Source organism: Solanum verrucosum, unplaced genomic scaffold, assembly GCF_900185275.1.
Source record: "Solanum verrucosum unplaced genomic scaffold, falcon-dt-bn FXZP01000137.1, whole genome shotgun sequence".
NCBI classification, from domain to species: Eukaryota; Viridiplantae; Streptophyta; class Magnoliopsida; order Solanales; family Solanaceae; genus Solanum; species Solanum verrucosum.
The window spans coordinates 174,428-195,187 of record NW_026020405.1 but is presented as its reverse complement, the minus strand read 5'-3'; the positions used below and the strand labels follow the sequence as shown (position 1 = coordinate 195,187).

At 31.6% G+C, this 20,760-nt stretch overlaps 2 protein-coding genes across 2 annotated transcripts; both read left to right on the top strand.

Annotated features, from left to right (window-relative positions):
* Window positions 1-435: 435 nt before the first annotated feature.
* Window positions 436-2,348, top strand: LOC125840423 (probable WRKY transcription factor 49). The gene is made up of 3 exons (XM_049519403.1): window positions 436-817; window positions 1,216-1,380; window positions 1,819-2,348. The coding sequence occupies exons 1-3, from the start codon at window positions 570-572 to the stop codon at window positions 2,315-2,317; spliced, it is 912 nt and encodes a 303-aa protein (XP_049375360.1). The 5' UTR covers window positions 436-569; the 3' UTR covers window positions 2,318-2,348.
* A 1,321-nt stretch (window positions 2,349-3,669) lies between these two features.
* LOC125840381 (ATP-dependent zinc metalloprotease FTSH 10, mitochondrial-like) lies at window positions 3,670-11,394 on the top strand. The gene is made up of 8 exons (XM_049519350.1): window positions 3,670-3,879; window positions 3,980-4,202; window positions 4,295-4,372; window positions 4,666-4,796; window positions 6,141-6,626; window positions 6,770-7,537; window positions 8,863-9,090; window positions 10,696-11,394. The coding sequence occupies exons 1-8, from the start codon at window positions 3,820-3,822 to the stop codon at window positions 11,173-11,175; spliced, it is 2,454 nt and encodes an 817-aa protein (XP_049375307.1). The 5' UTR covers window positions 3,670-3,819; the 3' UTR covers window positions 11,176-11,394.
* The last annotated feature ends 9,366 nt before the right edge of the window (window positions 11,395-20,760 follow it).

The following is a 20,760-nucleotide window of genomic DNA, read 5'->3' as shown; positions in this document are numbered from 1 at the left end:
GATCAGATCTCGTGTTCGAGCTCTGAAATAGAGTCATATTTGTAGGAAGTGTTTTATACCGTAAAGTGATATATTTTGATGCAAATTTGAATTAATCCGCCAAATTAATTAAAAAGGAAAAAAAACTGTCACTAGCTGAGTAAACTGGGTCTTGATATTTTATTGTATATTATTAATTTGAAAGAAAGTTCAAGCTAATCTGAAATAATACAATATATTCTTGTGCTTAGAATTAACACATTTTAACATATTATATTATACATAAGAATTGAAAATATTCCCATGTATTGTACAATTGACACTTAGTAGTCAATGTATTTCACTTTATTTTTTAAAAAAATAAATAGATTCTACATACCTTATCCCTTTAAATTATAAATATGTACACATAAAGCATCAACTACCAATAATACTTTATATCACAAAACAAAAAAAACATCAAGAACTTTGATTTTTCTTCATCTACTCCACTCTCCCTTCACCTTTTTCCTCAAAATTCTTTAAAATCCCTCATAATTGTTACCAAAAAAATCTAGCAAATTAATTAAAATATAGTCATTGTAGTGAAAATGTTAATGGAGAAATATTCATGGTCTTATGAAGATGAGTTGATAAAAGAACTTCTTGATGATGAATCACCATTCTTTTTAGCACCTCAACATGACTCAACAACTTCTTCAAGTGATAATTATTATTCACTTGATGTAACAAAGAGCTCTATTTCTTCACTTTCCTCATGGCCTAACAATATTCATGATGATATAGAGAGTGGTTTGTCTATGACAAGTAATGGAGTACTTCAATCTCATGATGCTAGGTTTGAATTTTCTCTCTTGATGTTTTTAGTTTTATAAGTTCTATACATTGACAGTGTAAAAAAATTATTTATGTTCGATCTCTATAATAAGCTAATACTTGTTTGCTTTCCCATCCGCATTGGAAAGTTTCACTTTGGGAGATAAAGTCTTCCTACTAAATGTGATTATTTCCAAGATTTTAATCCTAAAGTCTTTGAATAAGAATATATGAAGGGGAACTCTGACCTCCTATAACATGTTAAATTACTCTAAGAGTGTAAACAAATTTTATATAACTTGTGTTCTTTAGGCTAGTTAACTTTTTCTTGTTCTTTTTGTATACTAGATTAGAGCAAATATTGTCTTGTTTTTTTGTTTTCCTTTGCAATGAAATTGAATTTTGTTCATATTAATGCAGGAATTTAGGGTTGGGAAGAGGGTTAGACATGATGATAAATAAGCATGAGCCTCATGAGGCTAAATATACATTGAGAATACAGAGTTGTGGTAATGCAATGGCTGATGATGGTTATAAGTGGAGAAAATATGGCCAAAAATCCATTAAGAATAGCCCATATCCAAGGTATAATATATATGCTCATTTATACCTATTTAATTTTTGCCTCATTTTAGTCATTTTTTATTTTGAAGTTCAATTATTTTTGTCAGCCTTAACTTCAATCTTACATGCATGAACTTCGAACAAAAATGAATGAAGTCGGGCAAAAACAGATGTCAAACTATGTACATTAAGAAAAAAGTTGACCAAGATTCAAATAAAAATGACCGAAATGAGAAAACATGACTAATCATCAGCGGTCAACCATATGAAACTTTAGACATGTGACTAAAGTTATGTCAAAACCTACTTCTATATCTGAAGTGAATCCATATATAATCTTTTTGTTTAAACATGATAAAAATTAAATGACTGCGTCAAAATCGGATATTCATGCACCTCCACCCCCAAAAAAAATATTATTTCTATTGTTTTTTGATGTTATTGAATTGATTTCAACAGGAGCTACTACAAATGCACTAATCCAAGGTGTGGAGCCAAAAAACAAGTTGAGAGGTCCAGTGATGAGCCCAACACTTTCATAATAACTTATGAAGGCCTTCATCTACATTTTGCTTACCCATTTATCACTCTTGATCCACCTCAATCTCTTAATCAGCCCAATAAAAAGCCCAAAGTAACAAATTCAAAAGCCCATATCTATGAATCTGAAAACACAAGTGAAGTTGATGAAAGCCCAATACTTGTCAACCCAGGCCCAATTGTTGAACTTGAACAAGGATTGGGCCTTGATATAACGGGCTCACAAGGATTGGGCTTTGATGAAATGGGCTCACAAGGATTGGGCTTTGATGGAATGGGCTCACAAGGGTTACTTGAAGATATGGTGCCATTAATGGTTAGAAACCCATCTATTAATAAGACCACAAACTCATATTCTTCATCTTGCTCTTACTCATCTCCACCAACTTCTCCTTCATTTTCTTGGTCAAATAATTAGTGTTTTTTTTTACTAGTAAATTATTGTATGTATGATATTTATAGACTATATATTGTTGTAGGGAAATAATTATATGGCGATTTTAGCTAAATAAATTGTAGGTGAAAACCTTGTAAAATTCGTTACATGGACTCACTTGTCCTAAATCAATAGAAAAAAGGATTTTCACACGGTACCAGGCACGTCAAAATAATAGTAGATAAATGTATATTTCTTTAAAATATATAAATGATAGTATACATATAATATACATATTTAGTGTATACTTTTTTTACAAATTGACTAATGGATATAGTTGTTTTGGCTGAGCGGACAAATATTATCAAAATAAACGTAAATAAGAAAAGTATAATTTCACTTCCCCATCATCACAAATTTCAATAGTTATGTTCTTATATTTTATCTTTTTTGAGGTTTTTTCTTTTTTGGTTCTATCAAACTAGTGGTTAACATTTGAGGGCAGATATTAAAAATGACTATTTATTGATCTTCCTCCCTTCAAAGATCCATCAATGATAGCCAATAGATTTGAAAAAAAAAGGATAATCACGAATTAGAATTATTCGATCATCTACTTTTCAAAATATGTACAAAGTATATAGGTTGTGTACAATGACGAAGTCACGAATTTTACCAAAAAGTGGTCAAATTTGGAATAATAAATATATTTAATCTCTATACACCACATAATTTTTCGACAAAGAGTATGCACCAGACCACCTTAGCCTAATGTGGCTCCGCCCTATACTTCATACTAAATATATAAGTTATACACATGATATATCTATTTACTTATATACACTAAATAATGTTTATATTATGATATTTCAGTCACGATGGTAAATTAGTTGGCCGAGTAGTATATATCCGTAACTCTCCCTACAAAAATTGGGCCCAAATGAGTCCAGCTTCCATCATTTGGACCTCATTACAAACTTGTGGCCTATCCTACAACCACATAGAAAAAAACTCCAAGGACCAAATTACCCCTTAACACCTAGCAAACTACTCTTTTCGTCCTAATTGTGACACATTTCGAATTTTCGAGATTCAAACAAGTCTATCTCTTATGGTAATTTTTTCATATATTTTTTAAATATTTTAAATTGTCAATTATTGTGACCCATAGTACTTTCTATATAGTTTATAAATATATAAATTTTATTTCAAAAAAATTAAAAATTTCATTCGCAAAATTCTGCAAAACCTAAAGAAAGTAATTTCCCTTCCAAGGTCAAATAAGTAAATTCACGTAGTAACCATGGCATTCCTTTCCCGGTTTCCCTGTTACCCAAACTTCTCTGATTCTGCAATTTCTTCGACCTTAACAATAGCTCCAAATGCAAAAAATCTTATAAATCTGTGAAAATTAAACTTCGTTTTGCTAATTTCTCGTCGATATTAACAATCGATTTACCTTAAAGGATCCGTTTTTCAGAATCGATTTCTAAGGATTTGAAATTGTTGAAAAGGAAATTCATGTTAAGGAAATCACCAAAAAAATGATGCTTTCACGTATTAGCCGCTCCATATCTAAGGCTTCTCGTTCCAGCATTCACAAAGTAAGCTCTCTGTTCATGTATTAATGCTATTGATGAAGGTGTGTTTTTTTTTTTTTTTTTTGAAATTGATAATTTTGTGATTGTTTTTCGTTATGTTTAGGGTGTTGGATATGGAGTGAGGTCGGCGGTGTTGGATGAAGTGGCAACCGGCGGCGCGTGCATTACACGCGTTGATGGCGGGTTAGGGTTTGTGAGAACGTATTTGACGTTGATTGGAGGTGGAAGGAAAGGTTTGAGTAAGGCGTATTTGTCGGAGCTCGATTCGGTTTTGGCAAGTCCTAGGCTTAGGAGGTTTTTCTGTAGCGAAGGGCCAAAGAGAAGAAGTGAGAATTGATTGAATAATTGAGCTTTTTGATGAAGTATAGATTTTTGTTTGGTTTTCAATGCTTATTTGTCGAATGTTGTGTTTTTGTAGACTATGAGAATTATTATCCAAAGAACAAGAAAGAAATTCCCAAAGCAAATAATAATCAAAAGGCCGAGTCGGGCAAAGGTATGATAATGCATTGTTTTATGTGTTTTGGTAAATGCATGGATTATGTTTAAACCAACAACTAGGCGTCAATCTCAGTTGAAGTCGCCTATGTTGATCCCCTGTAGCCATTCTGCTTCATTTTGAAGTTCTAATTGTGTATTGATGATACAGCAGGGAGATGCAATTTATGTAAGAAATTGGTTGTAGAATTATATGAAAAATATATAGGAGAAACAAATGTTCTCCTGTTTAAAGCTTTATTTCTGGGTTGTGTACAATGAACATTCTTGCTTTGGTTTGTGTTGTTGCAGAGGAAGGTTCAGGTGAGCAAGGAAATCCTCAGGAGAACTTCATTAAGCTAAACTACAATATACTAGCACCCTTATTATTTATTGGGTTTATTCTGTCATCTATCCTCATGTCTCCTCGAGAGCAGCAGGAGGTTAGTGCTTAAACAGAGTTTTTTTCTCCCATGTCGATCTTGTCATTCCAGCTCCCCCCTAACCCCTCCCACCCCCACCCACACACACAAAAAAAAACCCTTTTGCTTTTTACTAGAAGTGGATGAGTTTAGGGCCTATAAGAAGAATTGATCTTAAACATTTCAATATATATGTGAAGACCAATTTTACCTCTACATTAATTGTAATGGAAACAAAAACACAGTCAGCCACCTGTAAGATAATTAGTCACATATATTTAAAATCCCCTTTTATGACTATTGAACATTTGCAGTTAAAATTTTCACAGTTAATATGATTTTTCTTGTTTAATTTGATGAGTCGTAATGGAAAATGATTAGGAATGGATGACTTTGTTAGGTTGAGTCATTACACGGGAACATTTGCTTGTAGATACCGGATAGTAATATGGGGAGTCGTAACCTTTTCTAGATATTGGATTGTTGGTCTAATTGTTAAAAGGAAAACAATTTTCCTGTCTGCAATTATTACATTTATATGTCTTAGTTACTATATGGAGAGTGAAAGGTTATTCTCACTGACCAGACTTTTTCCTAATACTTCCAAAATATTTGAATTGTTAACTATTGTGATTTATAGTACTTTTTATTTGCTTCTAATATGTAAAAAAAATTGAAAAAGAAAATTCTATGTCTGATTACAACACTGAACATTAGCTAGTTTGATCCTCGTCCTCCAAATCAAGCTACATAAATTGAAATAGAAGGAGTAACATTTATGGAAGACTTGATCATGTTTTCCATTATGGTCTTTTTGGTAATATAAAAACTTGGGTTCTTATATGATACATAGACTTTATGTTCCTATTTCATATTACTATCTGTTTTTATGTTAACAAATCCAAATTCGGTTGTTGTCTAGCATAGAGTTTATAACACATGTCAGAACAAGTATCATTTCTATTATCCTATTGACGACAAGTTTTGGCATGAGGTAATGGCCCTGCGTCGCACTAGCTTGTAAGTTGCCTAATTGTTGAATGAGCATAGAAGAATCAAAATGAATCTCAGTGCTTATTCTACTTCATACAACCATTCACCACTTTCCTAGAGCTCACTTCTGTTGCTGATATGTTCTTACTCAAACATATATTTTGATGAAGAGTCTTTCTTAGTATAACGATATAACTCTGAATTTATGAAACCATGCGCCTTTTTCCATATATGTATTGTTTAACTGATGAGATGAGTAAAACTGGTGCGAATATAATTAAAGGGGCAGTTCTCTTATCTTCAGTTATTGGTTGTCTTCTGTAACTTGCTTCTCTTTCTTCTCACAGCAACTTTCCTAAATTACATTTTCAGATTAGCTTCCAAGAGTTCAAAAACAAGCTACTTGAAGCTGGTCTTGTTGATAGGATTGTTGTTACTAACAAATCTGTAGCCAAAGTTTATGTGAGAAGCTCTGCACCTGGTCCTGATCAAATTGGTGACGACTCTATTCAAGGTCCTGTAGCTGGTAGAAATGATAGAAGAAATACGAGCCAGTACAAATATTACTTTAACATTGGGAGTGTCGAGTCATTCGAGGAGAAGCTTGAAGAAGCACAGGAGGCATTAAGAATAGATCCTCATAATTATGTTCCTGTTACATATGTTGATGAACTGAATTGGTTCCAAGAAGTGATGAGGTTTGGTCCAACAGTGTTGCTTCTTGCTGTCCTTTATTTTATGGGACGTAGAGTGCAGGGTGGGATGGGTGTTGGAGGCCCTGGTGGAAAAGGTGGTCGTGGAATATTTAACATTGGCAAAGCGCATTTCACAAAGATGGATAAAAATGCCAAGAATAAGGTGAGTCTAAGTTTCTAACCATGCACGTTTCAAACTTGGGTGCAGATTCAGAATTATTGATAGTGTTTTTAAAATCTATATCTTCATGCCATGATATTTCATGATTAATTCTTGGAAAGTCTGTTGACATGTCCTTGGTACAGGTCTTCTTTAAAGATGTGGCTGGATGTGACGAGGCAAAGCAAGAAATCATGGAGTTCGTTCACTTCCTTAAAAACCCGAAGAAATATGAGCTGTTGGGAGCCAAAATTCCGAAGGGTGCTCTTCTAGTGGGTCCTCCTGGGACTGGGAAGACACTTCTGGCCAAAGCTACAGCAGGAGAGTCTGGTGTACCTTTTCTCTCTATTTCTGGATCAGATTTTATGGAGATGTTTGTTGGCGTTGGACCAGCCAGAGTAAGGAGCTTATTTCAGGAGGCAAGGCAGTGTGCACCTAGTATAATTTTCATTGATGAGATTGATGCCATTGGTCGAGCAAGAGGACGAGGTGGCTTTTCAGGAGGACATGATGAACGTGAAAGTACTTTAAATCAACTGCTTGTTGAAATGGACGGTTTTGCCACCACATCTGGCGTGGTTATACTTGCTGGCACAAATAGACCTGATATATTAGACAAAGCCTTGTTAAGACCCGGTCGATTTGATCGTCAAATTACCATAGACAAACCAGACATAAAAGGCCGTGATCAGATATTCAGGATCTATTTGAGCAAGTTGAAACTTGACCATGAGGCATCCTTTTATTCACAGAGGCTTGCTGCTCTAACACCAGGATTTGCTGGAGCAGACATTGCAAATGTTTGTAATGAAGCTGCTTTAATTGCCGCAAGGAATGAGAGCACAATAATTACAATGCAACATTTTGAGTCAGCCATAGATAGGGTAATTGGTGGTCTTGAGAAGAAGAATAAGGTATCCAATCCTCAGCTTTTCCCTTTCATTATCTACTTTTCATTGATATGTAGCACATTTTCAATACTAGACATTTCATATAATGGATTTGTTCTGGATCTTGGTTATGGAATACATTGTTTTCAGCTTGAAATGTTTAGATTAATGTAACTCATCGCCGAAATAAAAAGGAAGAGAGAGAAGTGCTTGGATTTACATATGCTTACTATTTCTGAATTTAAAAAGAGAAAAATAGCTGGGGATATTATGTGATTTACTAATATCTTAACCTTAGTGCCTCTCCCATGACTTTCCAGACCAACCAGCCCGGATCTACCACTCAGTTGCTACGGGAAAACATATATAATTGTGATTAGGGCATTATCAGAGGATGTTTTTATTACTTTCTTGGAAGGAAGTGGTATAAAAATCCTACAAGCGTTTGAGCTGATTATAAATTTGGAATTTCTCTGTTTTCTTTAGTACTAGGCAAGTATGTCTTTTGCTTCTCTTCCTCTCCTTTTTTTTTTTTGTGGGTGAGGTGGGGGTTGGTTAGAGGTTATGAATATTCAATGAAGTATTTAACCTGATAAAAAAATATGTTGTAATTGTCAAGAATCTTATGGTCATTGGGTGCAAAATACTCTTTTAAAGGCCAGGCCTGAAACTCCTTGTAGCAGGTGGAAAATTTAGTTTTCTTTTTTTGGGTGGGAAGGATCCAATATACCCATTTAGTATTGTAAGAATAGCCGCTTTTATTACAGTGTCCCAAGTCAGTTACCACTGGAGTGACCATTTGTTGAATATCCTGTCTGCCAAATTCTTTTGGTGGGTATCATAGATCCAAAGATATTCAATGTAAGAACTCTTTCTGTAGGGGTTTGAGTTGGAAGCTGTGGTGACCGTTTGGTTCTTCGCTGCTACATCCAGGGATATCCATAAAGTTTTCTTGGAGAGTTTGTTTTGGTTATTGAGCACTTTTTATTTGTTTAATATGTAACATTATGGAGAGTATTTGAAGTGAGAGTAGCTCTTTGTATATTCCACTTCAACACCATTATAATTGCTTCTTGTTGACTTGATATGAGTATGCACCAAACTTGGCATGGAGAGGGTGGTAGGCAAAGATTGACCTTTCTGTACATTCTGGTCCATTTTCTTTTCTATCTCTCTTTTTCAGTTTTATTAAAAAAGAAATTTGGGTGGACGCGCACTTTGGGGAAGTATGATGTGGCTAGTGTTAGAAATTTCTGGTCCAAGGTTGAGTTGTGAAGTTTGAAGGGTAAACAATTTCTTTTGTTTCGGAATACATTACATCTGAAAGCTTTCCTGTGTGCTTTCTGCAGGTCATAAGCAAGCTAGAGAGGCGGACAGTTGCCTATCATGAATCTGGTCATGCTGTTGCTGGATGGTTTTTGGAACATGCAGAACCATTACTAAAAGTGACAATTGTTCCTCGGGGTACGGCAGCCTTGGGATTTGCTCAGTATGTTCCTAATGAAAATCTTCTAATGACTAAGGAACAGCTATTTGATGTGACATGCATGACTCTTGGAGGTCGAGCTGCTGAGCAGGTGAATATATAGGGAAAACAAATATTATCTTGCTTTCATATTTTTCCCTTTAGATGGACTTATAACTTGTTTGGCCAAACTTCTAAAATTTGGAAAAGTGTTTTTTTCCAAAAGTGCTTCTATAAAAAGTACTTTTGGTAAAAATCAGCTTGTGTTTGACTAATAAATTTAAAAAAACACTTTTGAGCAACAATTAGTGTTTGGGAAAACTTTTTATAAGTGCTTCTTAGTGTTTTTCTCAAAAGTACTTTTCAAAAGAGTGATTTTGGAGAAAAACTACACTATTTTTTAGCCTATGGCCTTATGAAAAACAACTTATGCTACTTTCCAGAAGCACTTATTTTCTCCCAAAAGCTTGGCCAAACACCTCACTTTCTTCTGAAATAAGCATTTTTTTGAAAAATTAAGCACTTTTGACACCTCCCAAAAGCTTGGCCAAACACCTCACTTTCTTCTAAAATAAGCACTTTTTTGAAAAACTAAGCACTTTTAACACCTCCCAAAAGCTTGGCCAAACAGGCTATTGGGCACCTTAGTTCAACCGGTGTCATCCAACATTGCTTCGTCGAAAAATATTACTACCTAAATACCTATATAAATAATATGCTAAAACAAAAACAATATAGTTGACCTTACTTAACAACCTGTTTCTTTAGGCTACTGGCCAAGCACTTTATTTCCGGACACTGGGTCTAGGGTCGAGTCCAACTCTGACATGTCATCGTGTAAGATTTTTGGGCATCTGATCTGTATTAAAGAGAAGAATAAAATATAGGTTGTGTGGTTTCAAACCAGTGCTTCTCTAGAGTAAAAATAACCTAAAACTACTGAGCAGAAGCTCCTCCCAATATAGAAAAAGAACTATTTAGTATTTTCAGAAGTTGTTATGAAGAAATTTCAGAAAAATAGAATTCTGTTGAGGTGGTAATAGGTGCTTGAATTGTGTATTAATCTAGGCATCAGCTACACTTGTGACCCCCTAAGACTTCCTCACCACGTTCTGCTAATCTAGGCATCAGCTACGCTTGTTATTCTTTTTGCTTTTCTTTATCTTTCCCCCTAATATAAGGTTAGTTAGTAGCAGGTGAATATCTTATGACTTGAGTAGAATGTGAATTATCTCAGGTGAGCTAAACTATGCGAGTTCCACAGTTCTGCTTAAATATATTTTGGGCTTAAAGTTGTGCAACACATCTTTTGTTTTTTTTTTTCTTTTCTTAAAAGGACATCTTTAGGCGTAGTATTAAAGAAGGTATCTTCTGGCCGAAGACCTAACTTTTGCAGATCAGTAAATCTAAATTTAAAGGGGCCTGCATGTCTTATAATGTATGATAAGTTTGTCTTTTATATTATATGCTTTCTAACCTCAACAATAGTAACTCAGGATATGATGGGCTCTGATTTGAGTGAATTTTATAGGATAAACTTATTAGTTTATTGCCTGAGAAGATTTAGTACCCCAGTGTACATGAAGAATTTGGTTTTTTAAATGCTAATCTGCAGCATCACTTTTCTACCATCATAGCAGCTTGGCTTTTCTTACCTTTTTCTTATTTGTGAATAAGATACCTGAAGTGTTGTCATTTGGATTCATTTGTTGACTAGGTTTTGATTGGGAGGATCTCGACTGGTGCCCAAAATGATTTGGAGAAAGTGACCAAAATGACATATGCCCAAGTAGCAGTCTATGGTTTCAGTGACAAGGTTGGTCTTCTTTCTTTCCCACAAAGAGACGATGGATTTGAGATGTCAAAGCCTTACAGTAGCAAGACAGCAGCAATTATCGACACTGAAGTAAGAGAATGGGTCTCCAAGGCATATGAACGCACTGTGCAACTTATAGAGAAGCACAAAGAACAGGTAGCACAGATTGCAGAGTTACTACTTGAGAAGGAGGTCCTTCATCAAGAAGATTTGGTTCGGGTATTGGGTGAACGCCCATTCAAGAGTCTCGAGCCCACAAACTATGATATATTCAAGCAAGGATTTGAAGAAGAGAAGAAAGAAACAAAAGATAACCCCGAAAATAAGACTGTAGAAGATAACGGATCACCACCGGTCGTACCTGAGGTTGTTCCATTGTAGTTGTTGGTTGGTGCTTTGTAAATGATAAGGTGGTGTAGTTGCTCTCTGGATATTCACTTTCACTTCTTATTAGAAAAGAGTTGTAGAAGATAGAAAAAAACACATCTTGATATTAATAACACAGAAATCCATTTCTCATTTTGATCACCCCATGAAATCACAAAGAAAAAGATGAGGTGAAAGAAATACTGTAATCTAATTGTATCAGGTTTGCTTACAGTTTTTCCCTTGCTAATTTCGTACTAATTATTATGCACGTATATTTGAAATTTTATTATTGATGTGATTATAATTAAAAATAATTCACTTCAATTTGAATCAACCATGTTTTGATGTTGGCTTGGTAACCATATTCCATATGTCACCTAAGACATCTCTGCCTCGTTGCGGGTCAGCACCTCCGAAAGAAACGGAGGACTTCATTCAGTGACCCTGCCCTCTGAACGATCAGAATAAAGTAAAAGTTGAAGATAAGTTTTGTACTCAATTAATTTCTCATTCTATCTAGTCGGGCCATCCGGTAAGATTGTCTTCAATTCTTTGAGATGTTTTATTAAACGTTTCAAGCTAAAACTAATTAAATTATCGAATAATTAATTATTTTTTAAAATGTAGTCTTAACTTTGAATGTCTTCTAAAGGTAACAATCACTATAATTTGTGATTAAAAATATTATGAAATATTATATACCAAAAAAAATGATACTCTAATTGGAATAAATAATGAAGTGAAGTCTTAATTTTATTTTTAAAAACTTTTATAATAATTTTGATATTTTAGGTAACAATTGATTTTATTGAAAGTTTCAAAAATTTAATCAATAAAAGAGATTTAAACATTTGAGTTGTTATGTAACGTACAATAATTTATATATGTTTATTATTTTTCTTACAAAATATTACAAGAAATGTTATACTGTTCGTTAAAAGAAAAATTAATTATTAAATTAAAATCAATAACAATATTTTTTCAAGCATTTATGAGAATAATATATATATATATATTAAATAAAAAAAGGTAAATCCCTTTTCTAAATTTTGATTTTAGGTCATCCATTCCATTGAGTCGCCCATGTTCCCAAGGCAGCATAAATTTAGTCTACCAGACAAAATGTGGTTGCGGACATCTAGTTTACCATGCTTCCGATTGCAGGCGAAAGCTGCAGGTTCGAGCCCCATCAGTCCCAACGAATTCAATAAATATATTCATCTCTCCATTTTCTGTGAAAGAGGCGTTATTTCTAACTGTTTCCAATGTAGTAAAGCTACACTCTCTATTTATCTTTGCTATTAGGTGTGTTTTCATGGAATTGCCTTGGCATCGTGTGTATATTGATATATTGAGGGATACCAATCAATTGCATTCTATTCATAAAATGCATACAACTTCGGTTGCTAATTCAATGATATTTTTATCCTTATTATCTTATTAAGTAGTGATTAACTGCTTATGTCTCCGATAATGAGTGATTTAAGCTAAATTTAGACGGATTAAAATAATTTTTGAATCGGTGAGTCATCAACTCACTCAAAATTACTGAAGTGGATAGGTTCGAAATGAACTAGTCCATAAATCATAAGTTGACATTATAAGTTTACGTGTTCAACTCAATTTCTTTTCCTTATAATTTAGTTAATTACTATATTGCTATTTAGGCTAATATATTTAGAGAATTTTTATTGTATTGCAACTCAATCAAAATAAGAGTTGATACATATAAATATTCTATACATAACTAGTATATTCTTTTGCATATATCTGATTAGTGACTGTAAATATTTTTGTGAGCGACTAGATGTATAATTTAACCTATATAAAGCTCATGTGCACCAAACTTATCCATCATCATCGTATCATCATTTCATGAACTAATCTTATAGTCTCTTATATTGAATGATATTATAAATTACATATTCCTATATAAAATGGTAGGAATGTCAAGATTAGGCTAGAGTCTAGAAGATTAATTGGTAGTCGAATATTACTATCTGTTATTTCATTTAATTTGTATTTTTGCCATCATATTTTCTTGCTACTATGCTTTGTATACGTCCTACCTTTTTTAAACTCCACTTGTAAAATTACGATGGATATATTGTGTACTCATTATGAAGTACATAAATAAAGAGGATCGAAGAGGAAAGTGTTTTAACACTTGGTGTGTAGCTGATGCCATGTCAAGATTTTTATTATTAAACATCATATTATATTATACAAATATAGAAGTGGAACTTTTAGATGTGGCAATGTGTTTATCTACACTCATCATCATTTTCCTTGCAAACATTAGTGGCAACCAAAAATAACTGTTAAATCAGTGAGGATTCATGGCATATAAAAGAAGAGTAAAGAATACTAATACTATGTCTTTTTCCTTGGACCCTTTACGTCATTTAATACAAATAATAATAATAATAAGCAGATTCTATGGTTCTCAAAACTCTACACTTAAAAGGTTTTTTTTTTTGTCTGGTATTTGGTATTTGGTTTTTGTTTTGAGGTCTGACTGATTTGGATTTGTGTCGAAAACTCTCACTTTGGAGGAAGGGGGAGAAATTTCACGAAGGGTGTCTACGTGCTAAAGTGAATCTGCTCTTCTTAAAAAAAAAGAACTATAAGTTTGCGTGTCTTTGCAAAAAAAAAAGAGCCCTAAACCACTTTGTTTATCATTTTATTTGTATATACGGTATTTTCCGACGAAGAGTGTCCAATTAGACACCATGTCATGAGTGTAGCTAAGCCCTGCTAAAAACATGTATTTTAGAGGAAATTCGTCGAAATTCCCACTTTAAATGAAGAGGGGGATAAAACGCTTCTTAATAAAGGTGAGACGATATCTAAGGCTCAAACCTATGATTTTTGATTGAAAATTCACATTTTTTAAAGTAGTGATAATAATATGCCCTTTATATGAAGTAGTTAAAGTTGTTTTAAAAAAATATTGCAACTATTATATTAGATAAGCACTACAATGATCCACAAAAATTGAGGTGAAATTTTGACGAAAGTACTGATGCACTAGGACTATAGACATGAATGAATGTGATAAATATGTCAACTATATAATAATATGCTTTTGTCTTTTTACACTTGTTATTTGGACACTGGACTCACTAGATTTTGACAATTGGGCTATTGTGAATAAAAGCAAAGTTTCATCATCAAAAAAAGAAAGAAGAGAAAAGAACCTAAATGACTTCCTACTTGGAAAGCAAAAAAGAAAAAAATTGTACTTAATAAAACTTTTTTTTATATATATAAAAAAAAAAACTTAAAAATTCATGTCCAATAATTTGTTGTGTGGTATTGTACTTTCTCCATCTCAAAATATTTGTCGTTTTTATTAAGATGTTTTAGAATACTTATTATTTTAGAAGTTTAAAATTACCATTTTTTTCTCGTTTTATCCTAAATATTGATTACAAACATTTCAATTATGGCATATAAATAGAATAAATATTTAATGAAAAGAGATCATATCTTAAAACATGAATAAGGATAAATAATAAAATATTCCTCCTAATTAATGTAAATGAAAAGCATGACAATTTTTTTGAAACAAAGGGAGTACTTGATTTTTTAACCAATTGACAATTGGTATTTGAAGTTCATTGACCTGATTAATTTAGATATGCTCCACTTAGGGTTAATTTAATAGAGAAGCAACCCAATTAGCCACTCAATACCTTCTTTACCAGCTGGACACTTTCAAAATATCATCTAATAATATATATAAAAAAAGACCTAAAATATTATAATTCTTTTAATATTTTCTCTAACATGTATTGAATGTACTACATTGGTACTAGTGACGAATTTAGGGTGTACCTAATGGATTTACAGAATTCAATAACTTTAACATAAATTTTGTATATGAAAGTCTACTAAATATAAAAAAAAATGTTTGATCAGTGACTTTATTGTTATGGTTATATATGTACTCGAGATCATTATAAAAATATATAAGCTTTAAATTCTCGATCTGTCACTGATGGATGGATACTTACACACACAATCAAGAACGAAAAAAATAATCTAAATATTGTGTCACAATAAGTTAGGATCATATATAATCTCCAATAATTTGGGCACAATAATGAGTGATATTTTTAAGACACATTATGGAAACAAGCTGTACATAGTACGAGCTAGATACCAAAAAATAATAAATAGACAATTAATATTGTAGGTTGGATAAAACAAAATAAAAAAATTGCATGAAAAGGACAAAATACATTTGCTTTTACAAGATTATGAATGATTTTAATTAGTTTTGTAAATTAAGATCCTAAGAACTCTAAAGTAGGACACATTTGCCAAACATTAAAGAAGGAAAAATCAAGTCCTTAGAACCTTAAAAATGTTCATCTCATTAAATCAAGTATGTATTTACTTAAAGGTCGCCTTAAATATAATATCAGAGACAACATAGATTTCAGATTCAAATTTTACCAAACGGTGAATCAGGGGCAGCTTAACGTACTTGGAGGCTTAAAGCGAAATTTCAATTAAAGGCGTAAAATCTTTTAGCTAGCAATTATTATATAAATTGTTAACATTATTCTATAAGTAATAAGTTGATAAAACTGCTTATAAGTTTGTTTTTTTTTTGGTTTAAAAACATATAAAATAAGTCAATCTAAACAGACTTGTAATTCACTTTATCCAAAACATGATTTTTAGTATTGATTCATATTTTTGATAGAGCTCTAACTTACATATAGTATAAAAGGGGTCTAGAAAATTACAATGCGAGAGTTAGTGAAGAGAATGTAAGAAGACAAAACAACATTTTTCTTAATTTCTTCTATTTGATTGAGGTTAAGGAAAATAAAATAATATATATATATATATATATATATATATATATATTTTAAGAAAAATACATTTATCTTAGATAAATTTTTTCTATAAAAGAAATTAACACATAATTTATTGTGGTAAAAATTAGAGGCACCCTAAAATTGGGGGCCTAAGGCATATGCCTAATTTTTACAAGTATTGAGCCGGCACTGCGGTGAATTACAACAATATTCTTAGAGGTGAATTGTCTCGAACTTTAAACTTTACTTGCTTCATGGCCATAGATAAAATTTCAAGTTTAGCAAGTTTTGACTTTTAACTTTGAAGGTTTTCGAACGGGAGTCTTCAAGACCACACCCATTTCTAAGGTTAATTATTGGGTGCAATTTCCTTTCTATTATGAAAAACAAAATCTACGTATTTGATCCATAAAAATAAATTATATTGACCTATAATAGACGTGTTCAAAATATAATGGTTGAAAATTTTAAATGACGTGATGATAACTAAAGTTAACAATCACAAGTGTACAACTCAACTTTTGTCTTTCCCCTACTTTTTTTTTTGTAATATTTTTTGTTGTGAGCTCATAGTTTGAGAGAAATGAATTAGGTATATATAGCAATAAAGTGGGGTTAGCATCTATTTTAGGTTTGAGTTTGAAAGTTTTCCAACTGGTGAGAGCTAGCTGTACAGCAAAATATATAAATGCCAAGGGCTCACATTTGTCTTTCTAAAAATGACCGATAATTCGATGCATTAAAATTCTGCTACGTGTGAAATTAGAAAAAAGACATGATCACAAAGATTTATTGTACATAATCTTATCCTGCATTTTTGCAAACTTGAACTCAACGTTCTGATCAGTTGATCATATGATAAAAAACTTTATTAGTTACGCTATGACTCGTTTTTTGTTTTTTTTTTTTAAGTGTACCAAAAGTTCCCCAAAATGTTTTAAAAAAAAGTTTAATTTTCTTTAGGACAATGTATACATTGTCATTTTCTCATGTACCTTCCTTTTGTACAGCAAAATATATAAAATGCCAAGGGCTCACATTTGTCTTTCTAAAAATGACCGACAATTCGATGCACTAAAATTCTGCTACGTGTGAAATTAGAAAAAAGACATGATCACAAAGATTTATTGTACATAATCTTATCCTGCATTTTTGCAAACTTGAACTCATAACGTCCTGATCAGTTGATCATATGATAAAAAACTTTATTAGTTACGCTATGACTCGTTTTTTGTTTTTTTTTTTTAAGTGTACCAAAAGTTCCCCAAAATGTTAAAAAAAAAAAGCTTAATTTTCTTTAGGACAATGTATACATTGTCATTTTCTCATGTACCTTCCTTTTGTACAGCAAAATATATAAATGCCAAGGGCTCACATTTGTCTTTCAAAAAATGACCGACAATTCGATGCACTAAAATTCTGCTACGTGTGAAATTAGAAAAAGGACATGATCACAAAGATTTATTGTACATAATCTTATCCTGCATTTTTGCAAACTTGAACTCATTACGTCCTGATCAGTTGATCATATGATAAAAACTTTATTAGTTACGCTATGACTCGTTTTTTTGTTTTTTTTTGAAGTGTACCAAAAGTTCCCCAAAATGTTAAAAAAAAATGTTTAATTTTCTTTAGGACAATGTATACATTGTCATTTTCTCATGTACCTTCCTTTTGTGTTATCTTTACATGTGAGTTTCAAGAAGAAAGAGATGCTCCTTCACTTAGGGAACGCAATTGCAAGGTACAATGTAAGACCCACCAATTATGTAAAGTGTGGACAAAATTGAATAATTCAAAGCATCTTTAGTGCCACCACAAAAAATAGAGAACTTCTTATAAATATCGTGTTTTATCCTTATTCGTGGCAGAGTAGAAATTTCATGAAGGCTATGTAAATTTTCTTTTCAGTTATATTAAGGATATGCAAAATTAAATATACAGTAATTTTGATATATATCACATAATTTTTCAACGAAGACTATGTGCAGGACCAACCTTTACCTAAGATGACTCCGCTCATGATCCTCATATATATAGTCTAGAGTCTACTAAAAAATTGTTTTTTTAACGAATGTCTCGATAAATTTTGCTATATCAAACTAATAAATATATCATATGCACATGTTAGTTATTACGTAAAGTCATGTAGCCCTCTATGACAATAACTTTGCACCAAATGACATTATTTTATGTTACACTAATGTTAACTTGCATTATATGTTCCAAAATATCCACACCCTGATATTTTGTAAGTAAGGTGTGAACCAAAAATCAAATAAGAGATATGCTTTAAATCAAGCCTTTGCAACTTTATTAAAAAAAAAAAAGCATATAGTATAAAGGACTTATAATTCTGATGGAATAGATAAGATCTTCTTAATTAGATAAATTTTGAGTTTGAGTTCTTAAAAATTATTTACCCTTTTAAATGGATCGCATAAGATATGAATTCAAATTAATTAAATAGGTCACATAAGATATGACACAATTTTCAGCTTATTAAGAACATGACTTTAGTTATGAGATTATGGAGGGCATATCAGTAATAGTAGTATTATTCTTATAGTTTTTGTTCTTCAATTTTTCTTATCATATGTTGTTTCTTGTACTTCGATTAAAATTATAATTTTTTTTATAGTTATTGTAAATTGTTATTGTTACAACATCTTTGTCTTCTCTTTTTCTTTTGTCATCTTTTCGTTGAACTGAGAGTCTATGGCCTATGTAAAATAGTTTATTTACTTTTTAAGATAAGGATAAGATCCGCATATGCTCTATTCTCTCAAACCCCACTTATGCGATAATATTTAGTACATTATTGTTATTGTTAATTTGATTATATAACAATTGAAAAAAATTCAATAATTTTCACGGATTAAGGTTTATGATCATAAAATATATAACTTAAAAACTTCAAATTATCTATTTACACAAAATTTCAACTTTAAATTAATCTGATTTTAAATTACGATTGAAACCATGTTTAGATGAGGCCTTAAGAAAAAAAAAGTACAAATCACAAGAAAATTAAAATGAGTTTAAGATACTTTCACTTTTTGAAAGAGTCAATTCTTTTAACACTTTCACGTGAAATCTACTTCGACTTTAATTATTTACACTCTTATGACTAGCTCTGATTATATATGACACATATATTTAATCAAATGCTATTAGTTTAATTGATTCTCCTAATTGTTTGTTTTACTTCTTGGAATGCGACCTTAGTTTCCTAGACCTTATTATAAACACGAAATGCTTTGTGAATCGAACTTTAATATAAATATCATGTTCTTAAGTATCAATATGGATGCCAAAAGAGTGTGAAAGAATATGGATATATTTTTGTATTCTTTCATATCATGTTCTTAATTATTATTTTTCTAGTCTTGTTTACAAAAGATACAAGGAAGGTTACGAATTTGATATGTGAAAGTACTTATTAATATTTGTATTAAGATAAACTATGTACATTTCACTTTTTGAAATGTGATCTTAGTTTTCTAGACCTTATTATAAACACGAAATTCTTTGTGAATCGAACTGTCTTTTTATGCGAGGTTGGGTTGTGGACAGGTACAGCTCTTCATACACTTGGTGTAGCTAATGCCATGTCATAATTAAGTTTTATTAAAAAAAATTGAGGTGATGTGCCAATGTCTGTTTGTAGATTCATCTTATCTGCCTTGCACATTAATTTGTGGCTCACATAAAAAAGAATTTAACTTAGTTTTGTATTGTATATTAATAAAAATATACATACTACCGTGATTTAAGAAAAAATATAATTTAATATTACTATTTTTTTCGTTCTTAATTAGTTGTTAGGTTTAGTTTTTGCTAAATTATATTAAATCAATTCAATATTTCACAATAAAAATTTCAATATTCAAAAATATATATTTAAGAAATACTACCAGTTACAATTTTAATCATATCAATTTGATGAATTTTTTTTCATATATATGCCCTTTATTACTTTATGTATTAGTGTGATAAAGAAATTATTTTTACAAAAAATGCTAGAGCTAGAGTTAGAGCCGTGACATGGTATGATATTATTCGTTTTTGGATAAATCTTTAAAAGTCTTTGTATCATTAAGAATATACCTATGTAGTATACATTTTAATTTTCTAATTTTATTCAATAATTGAGTTAATACTGTATATCACCAATATGATCGAGCATAGTGAAGCCCAAACCTAGCTTCTTCTTGTGCGTATGTGTTTTCAAGCTAACATTGACATGATAAAAATAGTAAATTGAAGTCGGATTTAGAGTAAGAATTGCGTATTTTTAGAATAAGCGTGTTACGTTTAAATAGTTCCAACCTATTCAAAGATAAGATTCAGTGGTAAGATTCAACTCAGAATCACTATTTGTTCATATTGAAGTATTTGACCATCTTATCTAAAAAAAATTTAAATTGTTAAAAAGAATTCACTTTTATCTATTTAATTATTTTCTCAACAATATCAATATGAAATCTTATTTTCTCAACAATCTTGAATATATTACTAATAGACTATCCATCAAATCACATGACCAAAAAATTATGGTAATACCTTAAAAATAAAAAATAAAGCCAATGGCCCTATCAATTTCAGGTGAAAACTTGATAATTATTTGATTTTATGGAACTAAAAAAATGTGTGATCCACAAAGACTAGACATGAATGGATGTCCTAAAATGTACTCCCTCCGTCCCTTTTTAGTTGTCCACTTTAGAAATGACACACAGATTAAGGCAACAATGATTAG